Below are 16,645 nucleotides of genomic sequence, written 5' to 3' on the forward strand. Positions count from 1 at the left end.
CACCGACAATACTCCTTCTAATCCTCCTACCGATGGTCCTTCAGACCTTCCTCCTGTTACTCATGCTTCCCTAACCAATACTTCCACTCCCTCTCGTTCTTACTCCATGGTTACTCGTTCCCGCCATGGTATTGTTAAACCCATCACCAAACTTAATCTCCATACTAAGTCTCTTCCCGATTCCTCCATTATTCCCCGAAACTACTCTCAAGCATTTCACGATCCAAACTGGTTACATGCTATAAAAGAAGAATCTAATGCACTATTCCTAATGGAACTTGGGTACTTGTGCCTCGACCACCCGATGCTAATGTGGTTAACTGTATTTGGCGGTTTAAAAAGAAATTTCATGCATATGGATTCTTAGTGTGCTATAAAGCACGTCTTGTTGCCAATGGTCTTAGTCAATGCCCTAGTATCGTCTGTGATGAAACATTCAGTCCGATGGTTAAACCGGCCAGTATTAGGTTAGTTCTCAGTCTTGCTATTTCTCACCATTGGCCAGTACATCAGTTAGACGTAAAGAATACTTTTCTTCATGTTCATCTTCAAGAGACTGTATATATGCATCAACCCCCAGGTTTTTGTGAGACACCTCATCCCAATCATGTGTGTTTACTTAAAAAGTCACTATATGGACTCAAATAGGCACCAAGGGCTTGGTATCATCAGTTTTCTCAGTTCATCACATGTCACGACTTTTCTAATAGTCGTTTTGATTCATCATTATTTGTTTATAGACATAGTGATTAGATTGAATACCTTCTTCTTTATGTAGATGATATCGTCTTGACAACTTCCTCGACAAGTCTCCTTTAATATATAATTACCACTTTATGCTCTAAGTTTTCCATGACATATTTGGGCCCTCTGAATTATTTTTTGGGCATTTCTGTCTCACGCGATCGTCATGGCATGTTTCTATCTTAGCAAAAGTATGCCACCGAGATACTTGAATGTGATCACATGCTTAATTGCAAGCAGACCCATACTCATGCCGACACCTCTGCTAAGCTTGACAACATAGGTCCTCCAGTTGCAGCTCACTACCGTAGCCTCACAGGAGCACTCCAATATCTGACTTTTACTCATCCTGACATCACCTATGCAATTCAGCAAGTGTGTTTGTTCATGCATGATTCCAGGGAAGCACACTTCTCGGCTTTTAAATGTATTCTCAGGTACATTTGGGGTACTATCGATCATGCTCTTTAGTTATATGCATCCCCTTCTTGGGAGTTTGATTGCCTATTCAGATGCCGACTGGGCCGGTTGCCCCACATTTAGAAGATCAACATCAGGTTATTGTATTTTTCGTGGACCTAATCTTCTCTCTTGGTTAACTAAGAGACAAGGTACGACTTCTCAGTCCAGTGCAGAAGCCGAATATCAGGATGTTGCTAATGCGATTGCAGAGACTAGTTGGCTTCACAATTTATTATGCGAACTCCTATATCTCCCTATATATATATATATATATATATATATATATATATATATATATCATGGTGGGTAAAAACTATACATTTAAGAATAAGATTAAAAAAGTATGTGTCGTAAAAAAATCCTATTAAATCATTCACATGTAGTTGTAATTTATAAAGGGCTAATATCATAAAAATCCTTAAGTTTTAAAGGTTTTGTCGGTTTTGCCCAAAGTTGAATTTTATGTCTGTTTTTACCCTAACATTTTCCAAAAAATATTCGGTTTTACCCTTTTACCGGTGATAACAGGTTACCATTATATTAAATTCGCAAAAAAAACCCTTAAGTTTAAAGTGTTTTTTATTTATTTATTTATTTATTTATTTATTTTTACGTTTTAACCCTTAGATTTATAATTTCTTTTTTACCCTATGTATTTTTTTTTCATATTATGCGTATTCAAGAAGAAAAATCATATTTATATACGAAAATTTTTTAATTAAATATTGTATTTACATTTTTTTTAATGTTATATATATATATATATATATATATATATATATATATTGTAACGACCCGTTCCCGGTATGATGATTCCTTGGTATTTATTTTGAAGTTTTGTAAAGGGACTCGGCGAGTTCATAGCCTGACTCGCCGAGTAGGGACGGGATTTCGAGCACGTGTTAGTTGGCGACTCGGCGAGTCCATATTCTGGACTCGGCGAGTCTGTCCGTCTGGGAGAAACCCTAAATCCCCGGGTTGCCCACTATTTAAGCCACCTTATAGCACCCAATCTCGCCTCCTTCACCCTCTTAAGCTGTGAGAAAACCCTATTTCGTTCTTGAGTGTTTTAAGTGATCTTGTGTGCATTTTGTGAAGGATTGAAGAAGGAGAAGAAGAAAGGAGCAAGGAGAAGAATTGTAGAGCGAAGATTCAAGGGAAAGCAAGAGTTCTTTGAGGTATTCTTCGGATTTCCTTCCCTTTTATGCTTTAAAATCCCCTTTAGATCTAGTAGATGCTTTTCTCAAGCCTTATGTTGATATGGAAGCCATTTCATGTCGAGATATCCTTAGATCTGTTCATTCAGGGGTTGTAGAGCCCATATCTATTGTCTTTATGGAGCCATTGTGCATCATAACCCTAGATCTACCCTTTTAAGTGCCTTTTTAGCCTTTATTCCCTTGTTCGTGTGTTTGTACACGTAAAGTTGGAAACTTTACGTGGTAAATCAGCTTATTGGACCCAGATCTATCATTTGTATGTATTGGATTCGAGCAGAATCGAGTGTAGAATAGTTGCATGGCGGTGACTCGGCGAGTCGGAAAAACGACTCGGCGAGTCGAGTCGCGAGTCCTCGATTTCTTCCTTTTGAGCGATATCGAGTGGGCCCAGTGAGTTGTGGAGTGGACTCAGCGAGTTCGAGGGTAGACTCAGTAATGGAGGGACTCGGCGAGTTGTTCATACAACTCGGCGAGTCCAAAGCAATCTTCTTAAGCTCAAGAACAACTCGTCGAGTTGATCATATGACTCGGCGAGTCGGATGAAGATTGTCTGAGTTCTTGGATCGAATGCGTACTCGTCTAGTCGATGCCATACTCGACGAGTAGCAGCGAGTAAGGTCGAGGAATGAGAACAAGGACTCGGCGAGTTGGCGGCCCAACTCGGCGAGTCAGGTCAACTGTGGGTTGACTTTGTCCGAAGGTTGACTTTGACCAAGGGTAAAAGAGTCATTTTACCCAGTGCAGTGTTTAGTATTTGATTGAGTGTGTTTATGGACTTGTAGCCGGGGAGATACCGGAGCAGCAGCAGTTAGCCCTCAGAGCTATTCACTCAGCAGCCAGTTCACGAGGTGAGTTTCCCTTCAGTAGGAACGGGTCTACGGCCACAATGCCGGCCTGTGTAATTACCAGTAGTTCCGGTCTTTAGTATGATGTAGTAGTTAGCTGGCTTGACGTCTTTGTGATTCAAGCATATTTGTGTTATGTGTTCCGGACTTCGGTCCGATGCAGTTTGTAGTATGGGTGAATATAATAGTTGTTATGTGATATGCTATGTCATGATTAGTCAGTTCCGGACTTCGGTCCGATGCAGTTAGTTCCGGACTTCGGTCTGATGCAGTCAGTTCCGGACTTCGGTCCGATGCAGTTAGTTCCGGACTCTGGTCCGATGCAGGGGACAAGGACCCAGTCAGTTCCGGACTTCGGTCCGATGCATCTAGTTCCAGACTTCGGTCTGATGCAGTGGGCAAGGCCCAGTATGTGCTTTATATGTATTGTATGGTATGTGGTAGTTTGGGGGAGCTCACTAAGCTTCGTGCTTACAGTTTTAGTTTTGGTTTCAGGTACTTCCGCTAGCAGAGGGAAGAGCTCGGGATGATGGCATCGCACACACCACGGCTCAGCTTTTATCCTGGGGAATTGATTTAGTTCTTGATTTTTATATGTCATGGATATGATACAGTTTTCTTTCCGCCCAGTGTTTTATTTTTATGTTGCGATACATCATGTGTGGTTTTATGATATGACACTCAGATTACGGTTTTTGGTTATGTTGAAAAACGAAATTTTTGGGTTGTATTTTTGGGTCGTTTCAAGTTGGTATCAGAGCCCTGGTTTGAGGGATTCGGATACACTTCCGGGTGTATCTGAACTCAAACTAAGGGGAAATAAAAAGATTTTTAAAAGGAAAATGTTTTCTAAAAGAAATTTTGAAAGCACTTAGAAAGAAATAAATTTTTAAACAAGATAAGGGTGTGGTGCATGCGATCAGCCGAGCTCAAGTAAGTACTCCCAAATTAACCATACAAGTTATTTGTTCAGTTTCAGTCTCAGTAGAACAGCATGCTAGTATAGGACTAAGGATCTAGGAGGATGCCTTATGTGCCTGCTTTATGTGTTACAGCTTTATGAGTATTGCATGCTAGTATTGAGTAGACAACAGTAGGATAGCCTGTTTAGGTTATGCCTGATAGTATGAGCTTAGCACTATATGCTAGATCATTTTCTCGTTTTGAGAATAGTTTTGCCTGAGTATGTTTCCTTTATCCGAATGCTGCTTGCTTCGTGCTTTGTGGGAGTTCTGAGTGATGGAAGTTAGCCATTAGGTGAACACGTTACACCACATGTGATCGGGGTTGAATAATCCCAGAGTGCTGGAACTGGCCCTATTGCGCAACTCTTGTTTGAGTCCAACCGTTATAGGGACGGGTCTTTTACTTGAAGGATTATCTGATCTTCGTCACATGTGATGGTGTTCAGGTGGTGGTTAATTAGCATTATAAGGAGACCTGCAGCAGCTGAGGACTAGTTGAGTTGAGTCTGAGGTTTCCCTGGGGCAAGCCTAGGATGAGAGTAGCAGAGATCAGTAGTAGTAGAAGTGACTTGGTGGAGTCAGGGCAGTTCTTGAAGAAAGTACGGATAGATGTGGAAGGTAGTATGGGCCCGTACTACTGGAAGCAGAGGATCCGTACTCGAATCAAGAAAGGCTGAGACAAGACCAGGGAGCTAGTTGTAGTATCAATGATCCCTCGAAATATTTCTGTTTTCTGATGTAGTTGTGATGTGTTTCAGAATGGTGGTTTTGCGTTCGAGACCAGCAGCCGGCAGCGGAGGTGCCGGGGAGGGATCAGGTTCAGGCTCGGGGGATGAGCGCATGGATGAACAGACCCGAGAGTTTCTTTCTTCGGAGATTACGCGCATCATTATAGAGCAGACTCCTGTGATCTTCGGTTCGATCAAGGAGGGGATTCTAGAGCTGATGGATGAGAGATTGGGCACCTTCCGTGCCGAGGTGGCGGCCATGATGGGGTCGCGCACCCTTACCTTCAGGGAGTTCAGGGCATGTGGAGCTCCGGACTATCATGGGGCGCGAGAACCCATAGCGAGCACCAGATGGTTGGCGGATGTGGCCAACGCTTTCCGTACTAGCAGATGTCCCGAGGGGGACAAGGTCAGATTGGCGTCCTGTCTTCTGAAGGACAGGGCACGGGATTGGTGGGAGGAGGTCGAACATACCATTGGGGATGATGCAGCATTGGACGCCATGACCTGGGCTGATTTCTCTACCAGGTTCAGGGCGGAGTTTGCACCGGTCATTGAGGTGCAACAGCTAGCTAGGGAATTTCAGGACCTCACCCAGACTACAGAGACAGTGGCGGAGATCACCGCCAAGTTCAGGGAGAGGGCTCTTCTCGTTCCTCAGTATGTAGCTGATGAGGAAATGAAGAAGGCCCGTTATCATGAGATGTTGCGGAGCGATATCCGCCAGTTTGTGAGCCGGTCCAGCTGTAAAACGCTGGAAGATATGATTGCTAGGGATCGGGAGAGGGAGATTGATCTCGAGATGGAGAAGAAGAGGAAACCGGAGGCGGTTTCGGGTTCAGGTGGTTCGGGCAAAAAGCCCAAGGTTTCAGACCACAGATCTAGGAGTCAGCAGAGCCACGGTCGATGTGGCAAGTGTGGGAGATTGCACGAGGGAGCGTGCAAGGCAGGGAGTTCTGGCTGCTACAAGTGCGGTCGGATTGGGCATTTGAGTAGGGATTGCACGGCCCCTGCTACTGCCGTCGCAGCATCAGATCTGATTTGCTTTCAGTGCAATCAGAGGGGACATAAAAAGTCCCAGTGTCCGAGCGTAGCCGCAGCAGGGAAGGTGGTTGCACCTGCCCCTGCTACCTTGAGGATTACAGATGGCCGGCAGGGCCGAGCTGATGCGCCAGTGGCGAAGAGTAGGGCGTTTCAGATGACAGCGGAGGAGGCGCGAGTGACTCCTGATGTGGTGACGGGTATGTATCTTCCATTTATCTCTTTATAATTATTGATTGTATATTGCTTATGATTGTATGTTTTATTCAGGGTCGTTCTCTGTGAACGGCATTTCTGCTATGGTATTATTCGATTCGGGGGCTACCCGATCATTCGTATCACTTGCGCTTAGCAAGAGATTTAGTAGAGCTCCAGGGGAGCTGGATTGTCCATTAGAGGTTGAGATAGCAGATGATAGGACCGTGAGGGTCGGCAGAGTGCATAGAGGGTGTTCTCTTCAGTTATTTGATGAGCAGTTTTCAGTGGATCTGGTACCTATTCCCCTGCGAGGGAATAAGGTTATTGTGGGTATGGATTGGCTAAGCCCCAATGGGGCGGTGATTGATTGTGAGCTTCAGCTAGTGAGGGTTCGCACTCCCAGTGGGGGAGAGTTGGTGATTCAGGGCGAGAGGCCACAGCGAGGACCGACCTTTTGTTCCGCCGCAAGGGCGAGGCGCTATGTTCAGTAGGGTTGCGCCGCTTTTGTAGCTTACGTTTTGGATGCCCGGGAGAAGGGCAAGTCGACAGTTGATGATGTTCCTATTGTTCGAGACTACCCGGACGTGTTTCCCGAGGATTTGCCGGGGATACCTCCCGAGAGACAGGTTGAGTTCAGGATCGACCTCATTCCTGGTGCGGCTCCGATAGCCAAGGCACCGTATCGACTAGCTCCCCCTGAGATGCAGGAGTTGTCTACACAGCTGCAGGAGCTGTTAGACCTGGGTTTCATTCGGCCGAGCAGTTCGCCTTGGGGAGCGCCGATCCTGTTTGTGAGGAAGAAGGATGGGTCGCATCGTATGTGTATAGATTACCGGGAGTTGAATAAGGTAACGGTGAAGAACCGTTACCCACTCCCGAGGATAGATGATTTGTTTGATCAGCTTCAGGGAGCGTCTTGGTTCTCCAAGATCGATCTACGCTCCGGATATCATCAGATGCGGGTTAGAGATGAGGATGTACAGAAGACTGCTTTCAGGACCAGGTATGGTCATTACGAGTTTGTGGTGATGCCATTTGGGCTCACCAATGCTCCAGCCGCGTTCATGGATCTCATGAACCGCGTGTGTAGGCCGATGTTGGATCGGTCAGTGATAGTGTTCATAGATGACATCTTGGTATATTCCAAGACGCAGGAGCAGCACGAGGAGCACCTGCGGGAGGTGCTGGAGGTTTTGAGGAGGGAGAGACTTTTCGCAAAGTTCTCCAAATGTGACTTCTGGTTGCGCGAGGTGCAGTTCCTTGGTCACCTCGTCAACCAGAAGGGTATTCTGGTAGATCCGGCCAAGATAGAGGCCGTGATGCAGTGGGAGGTCCCGAAGTCTCCATCTGAGATTCGGAGCTTCCTAGGGTTGGCAGGGTATTATCGGAGATTTATTCAGGATTTCTCCAAGATAGCAGTGCCGCTCACCCGACTGACCAAGAAGTCAGTGGTATTTCGTTGGGGTCCGGAGCAACAGACAGCATTCGAGACCCTCAGGCAGAGATTGTGCGAGGCTCCGATCCTTACCTTGCCAGAGGGAGTAGAGGACTTTGTAGTCTATTGTGATGCCTCGATCACAGGTTTGGGAGCAGTTTTGATGCAGCGAAGCCATGTGATAGCTTATGCCTCGAGACAGTTGAAGCCTCACGAGGCTAATTATCCTACCCATGATTTGGAGCTGGGGCAGTTGTGTTTGCCCTCAAGATTTGGAGGCATTACCTTTATGGGGTCCGTTGTACTATTTACACGGATCACAAGAGTTTGAGGTACCTTATGGATCCGCCGAGTCTGAACATGAGGCAGAGAAGGTGGTTGGATGTGCTAAAGGATTACGACTGTGAGATCCTTTACCATCCAGGGAAGGCCAACGTGGTGGCCGATGCCCTGAGCCGCAAAGTGTCGACGGCCCCTATCAGGGATCTATGTTTGAGGATGACAGTGATCACTCCGTTGTTGGAGCGGATCAAGGAGGCTCAGGTGGAGGGTCTCAAGGAGGAAAGACAGAAGTGTGAGAGGATCGTGGGCCGAGTAGCCTCGTTTGATTATGATAGTTGTGGTTTGCTGACGCTTCACGGGAGAGTGTGGGTACCGTACTGGGGTGGAGTACGGCAAGTGTTAATGGATGAGGCTCTAAGTCTCGGTTTTCTATCCACCCAGGGGCGACGAAGATGTATCGAGATCTTCGACCTGATTATTGGTGGCCCTGTATGAAGCGGGACGTCGCCTGGTACGTCGAGAGATGCCTGACCTGCCGAAAGGTCAAGGCGGAGCACTAGAGACCTCACGGCAGGATGCAGCCGTTAGACGTTCCTGTGTGGAAATGGGAGGACATCACCATGGATTTTGTCACCAAGCTCCCCAGGACCGCACGAGGAGTGGATTCGATATGGGTAGTAGTGGATCGGTTGACGAAGAGTGCCCATTTTATCCCGATCCAGGAGAGTATATCAGCGGAGAAGTTAGCCGATATCTATGTGCGAGAGATTATGGCACGTCATGGAGTGCCGGTATCAGTGGTGTCTGACCGAGATGTCCGTTTCACATCCAGGTTTTGGAAGCGGTTCCACGACGAGATGGGTACTCGTCTCCATTTCAGCACCGCTTTCCACCCTCAGACAGACGGGCAGAGCGAGAGGACGATTCAGACTCTCGAGGATATGCTTAGGGCATGTGTCCTAGATTTCGGTGGCAGTTGGGATACGTATCTTCCGTTAGCGGAATTCTCGTATAACAACAGTTACCATGCGAGCATTGACCGACCTCCCTTTGAGATGCTGTATGGGAGGAAGTGTAGGACCCCGATTTGTTGGGGCGAGGTCGGTCAGCGGGTCATCGGGAGCACGGAGGTGGTGCTCAAGACGACTGAGTTGATCCAGCAAGTCCGTAGTAGACTGCAGACTGCCTAGAGTCGGCAGAAGAGCTACGCCGATAGGAGGCGTTCGGACTTGGAGTTCCAGGTGGGGGATATGGTCCTTCTGAAAGTCTCACCTTGGAAGGGTGTCATCAGGTTCCGGAAGAGGGGCAAGTTGGGCCCCAGATTTATTGGTCCTTTCAGGGTTTTGGCCCGGGTGGGTCGGGTTGCTTATCGGTTAGATCTTCCTGAGGAGCTTAGTCAGATCCACAACACTTTCCATGTGTCTCAGTTGAGGAAGTGTTTGGTGGATGAATCAGCAATCGTTCCCCTAGAGGATATTCAGGTTGATAGTAGCCTGAATTATATTGAGAGGCCGGTCGCGATTCTGGACCGGAAGACCAAGACCTTGAGGAACAAGGTAATTCAGTTAGTGAAGGTGCAGTGGCAGCACCCGAAGGGGTCTGAGTGGACGTGGGAGGCTGAGGAGGAGATGAGAGAGCACTACCCAGAGATATTTGCAGATTCAGCCGAAGCAGACTTCGAGGACGAAGTCTGAGATAAGTGGGGGAGAATTGTAACGACCCGTTCCCGGTATGATGATTCCTTGGTATTTATTTTGAAGTTTTGTAAAGGGACTCGGCGAGTTCATAGCCTGACTCGCCGAGTAGGGACGGGATTTCGAGCACGTGTTAGTTGGCGACTCGGCGAGTCCATATTCTGGACTCGGCGAGTCTGTCCGTCTGGGAGAAACCCTAAATCCCCAGGTTGCCCACTATTTAAGCCACCTTATAGCACCCAATCTCGCCTCCTTCACCCTCTTAAGCTGTGAGAAAACCCTATTTCGTTCTTGAGTGTTTTAAGTGATCTTGTGTGCATTTTGTGAAGGATTGAAGAAGGAGAAGAAGAAAGGAGCAAGGAGAAGAATTGTAGAGCGAAGATTCAAGGGAAAGCAAGAGTTCTTTGAGGTATTCTTCGGATTTCCTTCCCTTTTATGCTTTAAAATCCCCTTTAGATCTAGTAGATGCTTTTCTTAAGCCTTATGTTGATATGGAAGCCATTTCATGTCGAGATATCCTTAGATCTATTCATTCAGGGGTTGTAGAGCCCAGATCTATTGTCTTTATGGAGCCATTGTGCATCATAACCCTAGATCTACCCTTTTAAGTGCCTTTTTAGCCTTTATTCCCTTGTTCGTGTGTTTGTACACGTAAAGTTGGAAACTTTACGTGGTAAATCAGCTTATTGGACCCAGATCTATCATTTGTATGTATTGGATTCGAGCATAATCGAGTGTAGAATAGTTGCATGGCGGTGACTCGGCGAGTCGAGTCGCGAGTCCCCGATTTCTTCCTTTTGAGCGATATCGAGTGGGCCCAGTGAGTTGTGGAGTGGACTCAGCGAGTTCGAGGGTAGACTCAGTAATGGAGGGACTCGGCGAGTTGTTCATACAACTCGGCGAGTCCAAAGCAATCTTCTTAAGCTCAAGAACAACTCGTCGAGTTGATCATATGACTCGGCGAGTCGGATGAAGATTGTCTGAGTTCTTGGATCGAATGAGTACTCGTCGAGTCGATGCCATACTCGACGAGTAGCAGCGAGTAAGGTCGAGGAATGAGAACAAGGACTCGGCGAGTTGGCGGCCCAACTCGGCGAGTCAGGTCAACTGTGGGTTGACTTTGTCCGAAGGTTGACTTTGACCAAGGGTAAAAGAGTCATTTTACCCAGTGCAGTGTTTAGTATTTGATTGAGTGTGTTTATGGACTTGTAGCCGGGGAGATACCGGAGCCGCAGCAGTTAGCCCTCAGAGCTATTCATTCAGCAGCCAGTTCACGAGGTGAGTTTCCCTTCAGTAGGAACGGGTCTACGGCCACAATGCCGGCCCGTGTAATTATCAGTAGTTCCGGTCTTTAGTATGATGTAGTAGTTAGCTGGCTTGACGTCTTTGTGATTCAAGCATATTTGTGTTATGTGTTCCGGACTTCGGTCCGATGCAGTATGCAGTATGGGTGAATATAATAGTTGTTATGTGATATGCTATGTCATGATCAGTCAGTTCCGGACTTCGGTCCGATGCAGTTAGTTCCGGACTTCGGTCCGATGCAGTCAGTTCCGGACTTCGGTCCGATGCAGTCAGTTCCGGACTCTGGTCCGATGCAGGGGACAAGGTCCCAGTCAGTTCCGGACTTCGGTCCGATGCAGCTAGTTCCAGACTTCGGTCTGATGCAGTGGGCAAGGCCCAATATGTGCTTTATATGTATTGTATGGTATGTGGTAGTTTGGGGGAGCTCACTAAGCTTCGTGCTTACAGTTTTAGTTTTGGTTTCAGGTACTTCCGCTAGCAGAGAGAAGAGCTCGGGATGATGGCATCGCACACACCACGGCTCAGCTTTTATCCTGGGGAATTGATTTAGTTCTTGATTTTTATATGTCATGGATATGATACAGTTTTCTTTCCGCCCAGTGTTTTATTATTATGTTGAGATACATCATGTGTGGTTTTATGATATGACACTCAGATTACGGTTTTTGGTTATGTTGAAAAACGAAATTTTTGGGTTGTATTTTTGGGTCGTTGCATATATATATATATATATATATATATATATATATATATATATATATATATATATCAATAAAAAAACTTGGTCATTCATAAACATGTTTATATAAGTATTTACATATATTTTTAGAAGTATAGATACATATTAATATATAAAAAAGTAAAAATATGTATTTATACTTCTAAAAACTATATCTATAAAACACATATTCATAATTCTAAAAATATTATTTATGTTTTTAAATGGTATAACCATGCAAAAAAATATACACACACAAACAAACAAATATATATATATATATATATATATATATATATATATATATATATATAACATTAAAAAAATATAAATACAATACTTAATTAAATATTTTTTCGTATATAAATACGATTTTTTTGCATGAATATGTATATTATGAAAAAAATATACTTAGGGTAAAAGTGTAAAAAAAATTATAAATTTAAGGGTAAAAATGCAAATAAATGGTAAACCTAAAGGTTTTTTTGCGAATTTAATATAATGGTAACCTGAAAAACCTGCTATCACTGGTAAAAGGGAAAAATCGAACATTTTTTCGAAAATGTTTGGTTAAAAACCAACATAAATTTCAACTTTAGACAAACCGACAAAACCCGAAAACTTGATGGTTTTTATGACATTGACCAATTTATAAACCTTTGATGTTAGTTACATAAATTCATGAAAAACACACCGTGACATAAATTGTTTATGATAACATATTATCAAATGAATAAATAAAAATTAAAATGTTGATACATAAATAAATAGTTCCCAAAAAAACTACTCCATTCACCCCTTATTTCATTTGTTAATCTTTAGGTTTTATTTATTAACCACTTTTATACAATTGAGTATTTAATGATTTTGCCCGGAATAAGTATTTTGATTGTTCTTATATTGTTTAATAATCAATCATGTATGACGTACTTACCCCTTCAAGTATGTCTATTAACATCTAAATACAAGTGATGTAAATGAGAACCATTTTGTCAATTATATACAATCACACTCATGGATGGACATATAAATACATAGTAGGTATTATCGATATATAAAAAATATGTTAAAAAAAATAGGAAAAGCAGGTGTTGCCGGTGCCATACAGGGACACCTACTAAAACCGCCATTGAACACAATACTAAACTTGTGTCAAAATAGGAACCATTTTGCCAAAATTTAAGGAACCGTCTACAATGGTTCTGGTTCTGATTATGTCAATGAAGTATCGTCGGTTCCAATTCTAGTCGAATTGATCATGTAAGTGTCTATGCTTACCTCTAGTCATAATGCAGATCCAAAAATAACCATTACACCAACAAATGAATTGAAATGCATGGATATAAATAGTTCTCTATACGTATAATTGTGGTGTTAAAAAATCTTATGTTGCAACAAATTTTAAAAACCTAAACATTCTTAAAAACGGCTAAAACCAGATTTATATAAAATTATTAAAAGTTTTAAATAAAAATATAAAGCGTAAAATGAAAATTTAACAATCAAAAGAGTATAAAATGTTTTTTTTAAATAAATAAAAGGGGTATAAGTATAGGGAGCGAGGATAAGATAAGTAAATATCCCATTGCTTAAATGGCCATCTCACTTCTCCCCTTGTTGACTATTGACCCGTGTGTTTCATCCATCTGCATAATTTCATACGACGGGAGAGGACCATGTTCCCACTCGTTCACATTTTTCAGCTCGCTCCCTTCCAAAAGCCTTAAATTTCGAAACATGATTGAAATTTATTAAAATCAAGTAAATCAGATAAAATAAAATGGATCAAATAGCTCGATGGGTTGAAAGTTGTTCATCTATATTTTTATTATAAAACGCGACGCCGCTACGTCAATTTTGCCACACTACAGTGTACAAGCTAACCATATCATGATGGTTAGATGAGTTATAATGACATTTTTTAAAAACTAGGTTAAAATGGCATTAAACACACACATACACACACACTCTCTCTCTCTCTCTCTCTCTCACACACACACAAAAGTAGTGCATTGTCACACACCCTCTATCTTCTCGGCATGCCACCATGGAGGGACAATGTTTGCTGAACATGCCTTGGTGGTTGCGGTTTGCGGAGCCTAGTAGCCCACTCCCGCCCAAGACTAAGGTGTTGTTTGTTTTTTGAAAAAAAAACTTCTTCAAACGTGTTATTGCTGCGCGGCGCAGCACACACGCAACACTTTTTCATTTCACAGTTGTTTGTTTTTTAGAAGTCTTCTGAGTCAAAAAACCTCTGCGCGTGCTCTGTTTGGCGCAGCACTTGTACTGCCTCTTCCAACCTCTTTTTCTTCTTTTTTTATTGCTGAAATTTTGATTATATATTGTTAAAATTTTATTTCATATTTTTTTTTCGTTTTTTCTTGTTGAATTTATTTTTCGTTTTTTATATTCAATAATGATAATTTTTTGATGAAATATCATTAATTTTTTCTATAATATCTTTATTTTTTTTTGTTGAAATATCATTATTTTTTTACTGAAATTTCATTAATTTTTACCGAAATGTTATACATTATTAAATTTTACGTATTAAAAAGCTATTTTCGGTTTATAAAATTAGTTTATTTTAATTTTTTAATATCTGCAGTAGTATGCAGATGTTAAAAAAACAAACACGCTTCTTATTACAGTATGCAGCCGTTTGGTCCACCTCTTCTACTGCAGATGGTTGCAGAGGTGGTCCGCAAACTTCATAAATTTTTGCTTCAGAAACTTAAAAAACACCTAAGTGGGTATAAATGGTTTTATGTAACCATAAAACTTTAAATCATGTAAAAGAACCATAGTTAAAAAAATTCCATTCATCAGTCCGATAGATATTTTTTTAATGATTTAATTACTAAGGGCGCATTTAGCAAAATTAGCTGGTAGCGGGTAGCTTTTAACGGGTAGCGAGTAGCTTGTAGCTTGTAGCTTCAAACGTTACATGAAATAACATTTGGATTTGGAGCGTTTTGTTTAAACTACACGCTAGAAGCTTGTAGTGTTGAACGAAACGTTCTATTTAAAATGGAGCATTTTGTCAAACGTTAGAAGCTAGAAACTTTTAAATGCTCCCAAACTCTCCGTGCCGAACACGACCTAGGACTTTGATTTTTCTATGTTAAAGGAATATTAAATCGGCCTTTAAAAAACATATGGAACATAAATATATAGCAAAATAATATTGTCACATTTTGGTCGAACAAACTTACAGTATTAGACAAACAATCAAACATAATATTGAAAACATATGTATAGAACTTGCTTGATGTATTTTATACAAATCTTTGATTATTTATCTATGATATATTCGGTAGAAATAATTAATAGAATCTTGTTAAAAAAAATGAACATACTTTAGGCGATCGAAATTTGACAAAATTTAATCATTGTTTGCAAGTTAGAAAATAAGAAAATAATAGTAAATTGTTTAAATTAAATTGTTGTATATCTGTATATCATAATTTCAACGTATTTTTTCGTGTAGAGAAGAATTGAATGTGAACAATTATTTTGTCTCGTAGGGACAAAAAAATGGTATGAGCATACCAAGGCCGAGTATATATATCCATGCTTCCAGTGGAATCATGACACTCATATCCATCTCTGAAACCAATTCTACAAAATACTGAAACACAGATATGGATACGGAATACAAGGAGAAGGAGAATGTGTCGAATAGAAATTCAAGCTTCAATTACAAGGAATTAGTGTTCAGGCTCGTAGCACTCTCACTCACTCTCGTCGCCGCCGTTGTTCTTGGAGTCGATAAACAAACCACCACCGTCTCTCTCACCCTTGTCCCGTCGCTTCCGCCTGTCGACCTTCCTGTCACTGCCAAGTGGACTGACCTCTCTGCATTTGTGTATGTAATTCCTCACTCTAAATATCTAGTCGCATATAATCAACCTGTAACTGCATCTATTTGAAATTACCTGAATCTAATTGAGCGATTTGTTTCGATTTGTTTCAATTTTATGTTTCAGCTGATCACATATGATTATATGACAAGCTGTAATCGAACGATTCGTACTTCAATCTCTTTAATTTGAATTTGATGTTACAGGTACTTAGTGATTGTGAATGCAATTGCGTGCGCTTATGCAGCAATATCGTTGGTGCTTCTATTGGTAACCAGAGGGGGAAATAAGCTTGTGTCATTGATTTTACTGATGTTAGATCTGATGATGGTGGTGCTGCTTTTCTCCGCCATTGGCGCCACCGGGTCTGTTGGTCTTATCGGGTACCAAGGGAACTCGCATGTGCAGTGGGAGAAGGTGTGTAATGTGTTTGATAAATTTTGTCACCAGGTTGCCATAGCTGTTTTTCTGTCGTTCGCCGGAAGCATAACTTATCTTTTGCTTATTCTGCTTGCTGCTGTAACTCTTCACAACAAATGAACAAATCCTCAGAGAAAGCCATGTGTAAACCTTTATGAAAATCGATGTAACATTTATTTATATTATCGTTGTTCTTCTTGTTCATGAATTTACATAACATCGGAAATTTTCTATGTTGACACATGCGTTGTGCACATGACTATCAAGGGCAATTTGGACATTTAATTCATTCTTCAATCTTCTACTCTACGTCTTCTTGCCTCTTTCACGAATCACGGGGACCTCTTTTAACCTCTTTTATCTTGATGTGTTTTTGTTTATTTTGGTAAATATAAATTTACCAACATAAAATTTCAAACCTAAATATAAAAACTAAAAAAAGAACCAGAAATTAAATAAATTCAAGAAAAAAAAAACTCATATAATAAACCTAAATGGAAAAACATAAATATCAACAGATAATGTTTAACGTTATCTTTTATATAGAGAACTCAAACTAGAAACAAATTCTTGAATACTACTCAATTCCAAAAGTTTATCCACGTTAAATGGACACGTGTGCATTTTATCTACATTCAAACAAAAGTAATGAAAAGGCAAAGATAAAGATAAAGAATGAACATCAAGTTATCTTCATAACGCACAAATAAATAAATAAAATCATG

General features: G+C 41.9%; 1 protein-coding gene across 1 annotated transcript; it reads left to right on the forward strand.

Moving 5' to 3' along the window:
• Positions 1-15,212: 15,212 nt before the first annotated feature.
• Positions 15,213-16,161, forward strand: LOC145058927 (CASP-like protein 1E2). The gene is made up of 2 exons (XM_079006810.1): positions 15,213-15,505; positions 15,707-16,161. The coding sequence occupies exons 1-2, from the start codon at positions 15,282-15,284 to the stop codon at positions 16,038-16,040; spliced, it is 558 nt and encodes a 185-aa protein (XP_078862936.1). The 5' UTR covers positions 15,213-15,281; the 3' UTR covers positions 16,041-16,161.
• The last annotated feature ends 484 nt before the right edge of the window (positions 16,162-16,645 follow it).

The sequence above is a fragment of the Lactuca serriola genome, chromosome 6, assembly GCF_051521515.1.
Source record: "Lactuca serriola cultivar US96UC23 chromosome 6, Lser_US96UC23_V15, whole genome shotgun sequence".
NCBI classification, from domain to species: Eukaryota; Viridiplantae; Streptophyta; class Magnoliopsida; order Asterales; family Asteraceae; genus Lactuca; species Lactuca serriola.